We start from the raw sequence: 10,622 nt of genomic DNA on the forward strand, positions 1-10,622 counted from the left end.
TTTTTTTTTTTTTTAAATCAAATGTTATGACTTGAAGCTACCAGTAGAGGGCGATGGTCTGTCTGGCTGTACAGTGGGATTTGTCCTATGGTCATCGCTGCATTCATTATACACCATGGAAGAGCTGCTGCGGATTACCGGATCAAAATGGCCAAGGGTTGTTCTTCGCTGGCTGTGTGTATCCGATGAGGACCTTCGGTGCTCATGGAGGTCACTGTAGGCTTACACAGATGTAGGCAGTATGGTAAGAAAAGTGCCAGGGCGTGTTCTGATTGGTCTCCCATACCTCTCGGGACTCTGCTCATATGATTTGCAAAGCAACATTTTTAAGTGGGAGATTATTCCCCTAAATATAATAATGATTTGGGAAAAGTGTCTTCTGATGATAAATATAATTTACAGAATAACAGGTGTGATCCCCAGAAACCACAGGATCCAGTTCCTTGCTTGTAAATGACTTTATTTCACAGTAATATTATGGCAAAGTGTGGAGAGTGGCGGGAGGGGTAGGAAGCTGCACCGGGGAGGTTGGGTTGGAAGCTGCCTCAGCGAAGGGCAGGAAGGAAGCCGTACCGGTTAGGGTGGATTGGAAGCTGCACCAATCAGGGATGGGGTAGGAAGCCGCTTCAGGGAAGTCTGGTTGGAAGCGGCGAACGGTCAGGACTGGTAGAAAGTGGCACCAGGGAGGTGATTTAAGGCTTCGTCCTGGATCCTTTGCTATTCCTCAGTTTCCACTATATCTGGAAAGAGAAACACAGGGTCTGATTCATACCTGACCGATAACTGCGAGTAGATAGCTGCCACCCAGACAGACAGAAAACCCACCCGTGTGAATTGTGACTGGATCACACCTGCACATCCCACACCATTACACAATTCACTCACAATTTAAAGGTTTTTGTAGTCTGTGCAAACGTGAGACACTGACCCTTCCTCTGCTCTGTTACTGAGGCCGGCACTGACGGCACAGACCCTCCCTTAATCCGCCTGGGAACGCCTTTGTTCTTTCTGACACGCCCAGAAAACTTCCGCGTGAAACCCCCAAAAGCCGACTTCCTGTCAGTGAACCTCTGACTTTGCATTTACGATCCATGCACATTTTCTTTCGCTATTCACCTGCACCCATGCGGTGCGCATATGCAGTCAAACGATTGCTCGGTTTGCAAGTTCTCTATTTAGCAACTCTGAATCAGGCCCACGGTGTGGTGATAACGGACACCTAAACCCGTCCCTCCATCACCAAATCGCATCACAGCAGCCAATCCGGTCATACATTACTGTGGCTGGTAGTGACGTCACACACATATACTATAACTGGCTGCAGGATAATAATCTCAGGAGTGCGACGATATATTGAGACCTCAGGAATAGACCGCTGTGACCCGGAGCCCCAGGCATTTATACAGTATGTACGTACCGTGAGAGGACCCGAGAGAGAGGAACCCGCGCACCATATCCCGTATGGCGTCCTTCTGCTGCTGGAATTCCTCCTGCGTCAGTCTCAGATTAATGTCCAGGGGAATTATCACCTGAAATGTAGAAGGGGGTCTATAAAGCCACGTCAGCGGATAAAGTCTTATGGTCTGGTTGGTTGTAACTAAGGGATCTATTTACCAAGCTGTGTACAAGCCAATCAGCTCCTGTCATTATTTCAATCAGCCTGTAACATGGCAGTTAGGAGCTGGTTGTCATGGGTGCCGGATGACATTCCGACAGTAGACCAATGTTGGTATCCAGAATGTTGACTTACAGGCGCTATTCTCCCTCCAGGCGTCCACCTGTCTGCGTACTGGCGGTCGGACTCCCATACCGCACCCGGTTGTCATATAAGAATTACCAGATATAATAACACAATATACAAACCCCAATCTCACTGTGATCTTCAGGCAGCTTATCCACAAGACTCTCCCGGGGGTCTTCTACCACCCCTCTGCGGTTCTTGTTGTTGTAAAGCAGCTTTTTGGGCGGTTTCTTGCCCTGCACCAAATAAAACAAACTCTGTACTTGAGAATATATGGAATGCACAAAACTGTTGTCACCCCTAGGTCAGTTATGTGGTGGTGCAGAGCTATGGGGTGGTGCAGAGTTATGGGGTGGTGCACAGCTATGTGGTGGTGCACAGCTATGGGGTGGTGCAGAGTTATGGGGTGGTGCACAGCTATGGGGTGGTGCAGAGCTATGGGATGGAGTACAGCTGTGTGGTGGTGCAGAGTTATCTGGTGGTGCAGAGCTATGTGGTGGTGCACATCTATAGCGTGGAGTACCGTTCTGCATGTGATTGTCCACGATTTATGATTGGCAGCCACTAGCACTGGTGTTGCCTATCCCTTTGACCATAATTTGATTTGGTCCTGGACCACTAACCCGAGTCACCCCTGCAAGATCCTTGCAATACCCCAGGGTGCCTAGACACCCAGTTTGTGAACCACTGAGTTATACAATGGGGGCTTATAACCTCTGTATAATAATTGTGTGCAGTATGCAGTCTTGTGCCCCTATATGTATGGTTGCTTTCATAGGTGTCCTAATTATCTGTGCTTGCTCGCACCAGTACTAGCCCACGTGTGAAAGATCCATGTGTATATATAAAGTGTGCTGAACTCTGCGCCCCACATACTTATGCTCTTTACTAGGAAATGTTTTCTATGTATACCATGTACAGCACTGTGCACACTTTCTGGTGCCTTATAAATAAATGTTAATAATACATGATCCCCTCCCCTGCTCTGCCACCAGGAAGACCTTCCTCTGTACCCAGCACCTCTCCCCTGCTGTGCCATCTGTGCGAACTTCATCTGTACCCAACCCCTTTCCATTTGGGCAACCTTCCTCTGTCCCCAACACCTCTCATACTGTGCTGCCTGGATGACCTTCCTCTGTACCTGACACCTCTCCTGCTGTGCCGCCTAGGTGTGCCGTACCGCCTAGGTGACCCTCCTCTGTAGCCAACACCACTCATGCTGTGCCATCTGGGCATTAGCCTGGGGAAACTTCTTCTGTGCCCACCACCTCTCCTGCTGTGCCATCTGGACTATCTTCCTCTGTACCCAACACTTCTCCTGCAGTTCTAATCTAATTCTCTTTGCACATGTTACATCTGCCCCCCCTGCAGTGCAGCATGGTTTTGTCTATTAAAGGAGTTTGCTTTTGCGAGTGAACCAGAATCGGGCCCTATCTCCATTATTAAGTAGCCGCTAAGTTAAACAAAACATTACAGCACCTGTACAGCAGCTTAATTGGTGACCGCCGTTGCCTTGCCCTACAGAACAGGATACTTAGTAACACACCTTGGGGGTGGGGGGTGCATCAACATCCACCGCTTCACTTTGCAGTACATCGCCGCTACCGCATTGATAATATTCGCATATGCACGAAGATATGTGATTATTATCACAAAGGATACCCCCTCGCAGCGGTAACCTGGCGTGCGGATTTAACTGCATACAAAGATAACTGGGTTTTTACCGCATTTCCCTATACAGCACCTATATAATTACACAGCCGGACCCTTACGTCCCATCTTACCGCGTTTCCCTATACAGCACCTATATAAGTACGCAGCCGGACCCTTACGTCCCATCTTACCGCATTTCCCTATACAGCACCTATATAAGTACACAGCCGGACCCTTACGTCCCATCTTACCACGTTTCCCTATACAGCACCTATAGAAGTACACAGCCGGACCCTCACGTCCCATCTTACCGCATTTCCCTATACAGCACCTATAGAAAGAAGTACACAGCCGGACCCTTACATCCCATCATACCGCGTTTCCCTATACAGCACCTATAGAAGTACACAGCCGGACCCTTACGTCCCATCTTACCGCATTTCCCTATACAGCACCTATAGAAGTACACAGCCGGACCCTTACGTCCCATCTTACCGCGTTTCCCTATACAGCACCTATAGAAGTACACAGCCGGACCCTTACGTCCCATCTTACCGCGTTTCCCTATACAGCACCTATAGAAGTACACAGCCGGACCCTTACGTCCCATCTTACCGCATTTCCCAATACAGCACCTATAGAAGTACACAGCCAGACCCTTACGTCCCATCTTACCGCATTTCCCTATACAGCACCTATAGAAGTACACAGCCGGACCCTTACGTCCCATCTTACTGCGTTTCCCTATACAGCACCTCTAGAAGTACACAGCCGGACCCTTACGTCCCATCGTACCGCATTACCCTATACAGCATCTATAGAAGTACACAGCCGGACCCTTACGTCCCATCTTACTGCGTTTCCCTATACAGCACCTATAGAAGTACACAGCCGGACCCTTACATCCCATCTTACCGCGTTTCCCTATACAGCACCTATAGAAGTACACAGCCGGACCCTTACGTCCCATCTTACCGCGTTTCCCTATACAGCACCTCTAGAAGTACACAGCCGGACCCTTACGTCCCATCTTACCGCGTTTCCCTATACAGCACCTATAGAAGTACACAGCCGGACCCTTACGTCCCATCTTACCGCGTTTCCCTATACAGCACCTCTAGAAGTACACAGCCGGACCCTTACGTGCCATCTTACCGCATTTCCCTATACAGCATCTATAGAAGTACACAGCCGGACCCTTACGTCCCATCTTACCGCATTTCTCTATACAGCACCTATATAAGTACACAGCCGGACCCTTACGTGCCATCTTACCGCGTTTCCCTATACAGCACCTATAGAAGTACACAGCCGGACCCTTACGTCCCATCTTACCGCGTTTCCCTATACAGCACCTATAGAAGTACACAGCCGGACCCTTACGTCCCATCTTACCGCGTTTCCCTATACAGCACCTATAGAAGTACACAGCCGGACCCTTACGTCCCATCTTACCGCGTTTCCCCTATATAGCACCTATAGAAGTACACAGCCGGACCCTTATGTCCCATCTTACCGCATTTCCCTATACAGCACCTATAGAAGAATACAGCCGGACCCTTACGTCCCATCTTACCGCGTTTCCCTATACAGCACCTATAGAAGTACACACCCGGACACTTACGTCCCATCTTACCGCATTTCCCTATACAGCACCTATAGAAGTACACAGCCGGACCCTTACGTGCCATCTTACCGCATTACCCTATACAGCACCTATAGAAGTACACAGCCGGACCCTTACGTCCCATCTTACCGCATTTCCCTATACAGCACCTATAGAAGTACACACCCGGACCCTTACGTCCCATCTTACCGCATTACCCTATACAGCACCTATAGAAGTACACAGCCGGACCCTTACGTCCCATCTTACCGCGTTTTTCTGCATATCTGCCGGACTCAGAAAGCTGGACCCAGCCTCGGCCTCCTCTGTCCACAGGAGACAAAACAGGACGAGCCCACAGACCGCGACTTTCCCCAACATCATAGCTCAGATTCCCAGCGGATCCAACGTATCTCTGTGAAGGAGAAACGCGTAACAGCGGTTAAGGTTGTTGTGGCCTAACCCATATATGGCCTCTCCGCAGAGCTTCTGTGACTTACATAAACTATCTCACAGGGAGAACTGATCTTTGTTTGACACCTTCATATTTATAGCAAAAGCATAATCGGATTTATTTGGAATGTCACTTAGAGCGTCACATTTGTGTCACCTGAGAAACGAAATGCGATGGTATCTGTGACCGGGTGATCTCTGTAATGCAGCACAGATGTCCGCGTGTCCTCCATACACAACGTGGGAATGTAGAGCTTGTGCCCTGGTTGTGTTCTGCAGCTGGGAATGCTTGTGGTTGGCACCTGTGACCCGGGAGACGCGGTACAGTGACCGCACAGGTGTGATCTTGTTTGCATTTGTGTCATTGTAAGATAACTCTTGCAGGATAAGTGCTAATATACTAGTTGGGCCATAGAGACCCGTCTCTGGGGACTGGCGGCCATGTTTACACAGCGCTCTGCCACTTCCATGGGAGCTGGAGAGTAAACGTCTCAGAATGGGAATTTCCATAGCGATGTATCTGTCATTTCTGTCCAGGACCAAATCAATGCAGCCTATCAATGCAAGCTGCGCCGGCGAGATCCAAATGCTCAGTTGTACATGTAGCTAACGGGTGTGTAAAAAAAACAAAACGTGAAAACCCACAACAACCTTTTGAAGGTCGAACTTCTGTCAATCTTTTGTATATTGTCATTTTGTCAATGTCACCATTTTGCTTGTTCAGACACCAGGAGAAAGAAACGTGCAATATTCACCCGCTAGGCGGTTTGTCTTTTGCACCCGCTACATGTATGTGTGATGTAGGCCTGGGGCGTAGCCCATTAAAATACCAGGCACAGCTGGATCTGCTGTCCAATCACAGCAGCCCCTGTCAATGAAGCACTTCTAGAGGTGCGGCGTTCACCATTTTTTTTAATGGGCCCCCGAACTGATTTAAATGATATAAATTACTAAAATAAAGAAAATACTTATGACACAAATTATGTGCGTCATGGGTATATTCTTTGTATTATTTTATTTAGATAGATTGGCATAGAGACAATTCCAAATGCAGTGGCTGTTGTTGAACTACAGTAATCTAACATTTTGGTGAAATAAAGCTGTTTCCTGCTGTGACCAGTGTTCCCTCTAAGCTGTGCGCACGTGCGCGCGCACACAACTCAACAAGCGTGCGCACAGACATTACAACAGAGCGCACAAAGCAGCACTGGTCCCTTTTTGCAGTTGGGGACTCAATTAATGTGTGTTTCACCCATTAACTACATTGTATGCTGTGTTTTGAATGTTAAATGTTTAATATCATTTTGAAGTAAAGTTAACACAAATTCTGAACGTCATTTTCCAGTTATATATAAGTGACGCACAAAAATTTAAATTTCCTTCCAAAGTTGCACAGCCAAAATCTTTTGCCGCACACAGCCTTCGTAAAATTAGAGGGAACATTGGCTGTGACCCAGGGCCAGCGACAGAAATCTTGGGGCCCGGGACACTGATATCTCTGGGCCCCCCCTAAACACGCCCCCTTGAGCAGAACATTTTTAGTATTTTTTTTTCTTATAACAAAAGACACAATTAATATTCACTAATACTGGAGGGGTGTCTGGGTAAGTACCCTTACAGGAATCCAGGTGGGTGCCTTTATAAACCATTTCTAGGCACTGCCGCAGCTATGCTTACAGCCCGTCAGAACTTTGGGGCTCCTTACAAGCTTGGGGCCCAGTACAGGTGTCTTCCTTGACCCCTCCCCGTCGCCTGCCCTGCTGTGACCACCAGGGGCGCTGTTCAGCTGAACTCTGAAAAGGTTACCAGACTTGCCACTGCAAAAATCAGTAACCATAGATGCACCCTTTTATTTCAGTATGGGCCTGCGCCAGGGTTGGGTGAAGACGTGGCTTTTGGTCATATGTCTTTGACTTTACGCAAACTCCACTACAGAGCCCTTCCCTGATGTACACCCCTGTGTCCAATGTGCAAGGCATGTGCTGTGAGCACACGTAGATGCATCAGCATTAGCCCTCTGGCAGTGACAAGGAGACTTGGGTCATCTCCATCACTGCACAGAGCTTTCCAGGCCTCCTCCATGGGTGCTGCAAACCGTCCGATGACTCGTATCAGTAATACAGTAGGAATTAAGTGTAAGGAGTCGGGAGATGAATCAATATGTAGATAGACAGTTAGTCTGTCATCAGTAAAATGCCGACAGTTATGTTTGTTGAACCATTTTATCCATATCGACATAAATTTAAACATAATTTAAAGTTAATATGTCAACACGGTTAAAATGCTTGAACCAAACATGCTGTCGGCATCACCCAACAACACATTCACGTCAGCAAAATATACATATCCTGTGCATGGAGATAAAGACTGTGGTTGCTATCGGAAACATTACAAATAAGGGAGACACCTTGTAAAGGGTGAATGGGGCGAGACATCCACTTTGGGGTAGCTCTACATCAGGCATGTCCAAACTGTGGCCCTCCAGCTGTTGTGAAACTACACATCCCAGCATGCCTTGCATAGTTTTAGCATTCCCTAATAGAAAAACTGTGGCAAGGCATGCTGGGACCTGTAGTTTCACCACAGCTGGAGGGACATAGTTTGGCCATGCCTGTACTACAATATGAGTTTCTGCCTCGTCCTGCAGTAAGCAGAGGAAGCATTTATTTTCTTAGAGCGGAGAAGCACTTGTCCAAGGTGCCTCTCTACCTCTGTGTTGGCACAAGGTGGCATCCAGCAGATTTGGATGAAAAACTGGCATCTGGTGACAAGGTCACACCGGCCATCACTTCCACTTCCCAGGCGCTCTGGGACCACCTGAATGATCTCTTTAAGACAGGGATGGGGAACCTTTGGCCCTCCAGCTGTTGTTGAACTACACATCCCAGCATGCCTTGCTACAGTTTTAGCATGGCCAAATATCCATTTTTTTACGACATTTTGGTATTTTTCACAAAAAAAAAAAAACTGTATCGACCAAAATTTACCACTAATTTAAAGTACAATGTGTCACGGGAAAACAATCTCAAAATCACTGGGATAAGTAAAAGCAAAAAAAAGTTATCCCCACTTAAGTGATACATGTCAGATTTGAAAAAAAGGCCTCTGTCAGGAAGGCAAAAACAGGCTGCGTCGGGAAGGGGTTAAGAGGTAATTGACAACCAATGGAGTTCAGATCTGCAGTGAGCACCATGCGTTCTGGTTCTGAGCGGGACATTGCACCATCCTGCGGCCTTGCATCCTTCCACCCGCTCCAGGGAATCATCTATGCAAGTCTGATGACGTGCCCGGCTCCCCCCAAACCGTGGCCCATTACATTTGGCCTGATGACAGGATGAGACTGTACAAGAGGACTTTTTTCCATATTGATGGATCATGCCATGTTTCCGTAGGAACTACATTACCTGGGCATTCTAGCACTGCAGATGGGCGGTGGTCTTCAGAATGCCACCCAGAGACCTAGTCCATGTTTCCTAAGAACAGCCACAAGAACTACACACAAAGATCTCAGGAGATGGAGAGAAGCCGGCATCAGAACTGGAAGCAATGGCCAATAACAGCAAGCCCTGAGCATCGGTTATGCTGAGCTAGGAATGTGGTGACAAGGCTCCCGCAGGCCACGCTTCTAGAAACTCCATTGGCCGAGGAGCTGCTTACAAGAGGCGGCACCATGTGATCTAGAGCAGTGGATCTCAACCTCAGTCCCCAACAGTGCACGGTTTCCAGGTCTCCCAGCAGGTGCACTCATTATTCAGACACATTTTAAAAGATCACAGGTGGAGCTAATTACTTCACTTGTGATTCTGTGAGGAGACCTGGAAAACGTGCACTGTGTGGGGTCCTGAGGACAGAGGTTGAGAACCACTGATCTAGAGTACCATGTCCCAAGGCCAATGTATCCAAGCTTTCTTGTAGGGCTACCAAAAGCAAATGACTTGTTCTCATGTGATGTACAGGAAAGCAGCTTGCTCCAGGTGAACACTGTTAAGAAGTTCCCATTGCCTGCACCTATATTGCACAGAACATCACTGTATTTTTGGAAATATGGCTGCATTTTGATTTAATTCCTAATATTTTAATGTAATGCACTTACATCTTTTACCCTCTAGATCAGGGATGGGGAACCTTCGGCCCGCCAGCTGTTGTGGAACTACACATCCCAGCATGCCTCATTAGCTTTGCTATGTGGCCATGCTACAAGTGTTGCTGGGATGTGTAGTTCCACAACAGCTGGAGAGCTGAACTTTCCCCATCCCTGCTCTAGATGGCAGCGTTGGATCAGTTTCTATGCTGGGCACACACAGTGCGATGGATTTTTCCATTCAAATTTAACGGACGATATGTTTCTGGTCTGTCGGCCTAGTGTGTACTGTGATAGGTTTGAACAATGTAGCTTGATACAGCCAATGATGCATCTTGAGGTGTGTACAGGCCATTCACGAACTGCCTGTACGCTCCTTGCACAGGCCGGCAGTGATTAACATTGCATCTAGGCAGGCCATGTAAATGCCCGCGCTGCTGCGACATCAGCCACAACTGAACCGGAAGGGTGGAGGCAGAGCACATTGCCCGATCCGTCTGTAGGTTACTTGCAATATATAACATTTTCTTCCCTTGATAATAAAAGGGCACATTACCATCTTTTATTTTCGGTTTAGTAAAAGTGATAGGATATAGGTCCTTATTCTGGTTCACACACAAAGGCAAATTGCGGTACTTGTGTAATATCTGGGCACACGATTTTTCACTGCATTGCATCGCACCACTTAAGGCATGTAACGCAATGCGATGCTTCATTGTAAAGACCAGATTTTTAATTGTATAATCTCCCATGGGTGATTTCATACCCCCACTATCCAACTACGCATGGAGCTGATTTTATATAGTGTGGCGAGCGCAGCGAGCCCCGTGAGGGGACGCAGAATACATATAAAGTAATCCGCGTCCGCTCGCCACGCTTCGGGCTCGGTGGCTCGCCACACTATATAAAATCAACTCCATGCGTAGTTGGATACTGGGTGTATGAAATCAGGTGCCCAGATAATACACAAGTACCCAAATTCCTTCTCAAATGGACAAAACCATGTGCACTGCAGGGGGGCAGATGTAACATGTGCAGAGAGAATTAGATTTGGGTGAGTTATTTTGTTTCTGTGCGGGTGAACCAGA

General features: G+C 47.7%; 1 protein-coding gene across 1 annotated transcript; it reads right to left on the reverse strand.

Annotated features, from left to right (window-relative positions):
* Positions 1 to 484: 484 nt before the first annotated feature.
* On the reverse strand, positions 485 to 6,074 carry GHRL (ghrelin and obestatin prepropeptide). Its single transcript, XM_083155721.1, has 4 exons — positions 5,271 to 6,074; positions 1,864 to 1,977; positions 1,418 to 1,529; positions 485 to 740 (listed from the first exon to the last, which is right to left on the reverse strand). The coding sequence occupies exons 1-4, from the start codon at positions 5,382 to 5,384 to the stop codon at positions 718 to 720; spliced, it is 363 nt and encodes a 120-aa protein (XP_083011847.1). The 5' UTR covers positions 5,385 to 6,074; the 3' UTR covers positions 485 to 717.
* Positions 6,075 to 10,622: the final 4,548 nt, after the last annotated feature.

Source organism: Crinia signifera, chromosome 8 (genome assembly GCF_055691185.1).
Source record: "Crinia signifera chromosome 8, ASM5569118v1, whole genome shotgun sequence".
Classification (NCBI taxonomy): Eukaryota; Metazoa; Chordata; class Amphibia; order Anura; family Myobatrachidae; genus Crinia; species Crinia signifera.

What these genes read in the sequence shown, in the direction of transcription:
- GHRL (XM_083155721.1), bottom strand. Translation starts at nt 5,384, where the DNA reads ATGATGTTGGGGAAAGTCGCGGTCTGTGGGCTCGTCCTGTTTTGTCTC. An exon ending in CAGATATGCAGAAAAACGCG is followed by an intron (nt 1,978 to 5,270) that starts GTAAGATGGGAC and finishes TATTTGGTGCAG; the next exon opens with GGCAAGAAACCGCCCAAAAA. An exon ending in CTCTCTCGGGTCCTCTCACG is followed by an intron (nt 741 to 1,417) that starts GTACGTACATAC and finishes TTCTCTTTCCAG; the next exon opens with ATATAGTGGAAACTGAGGAA.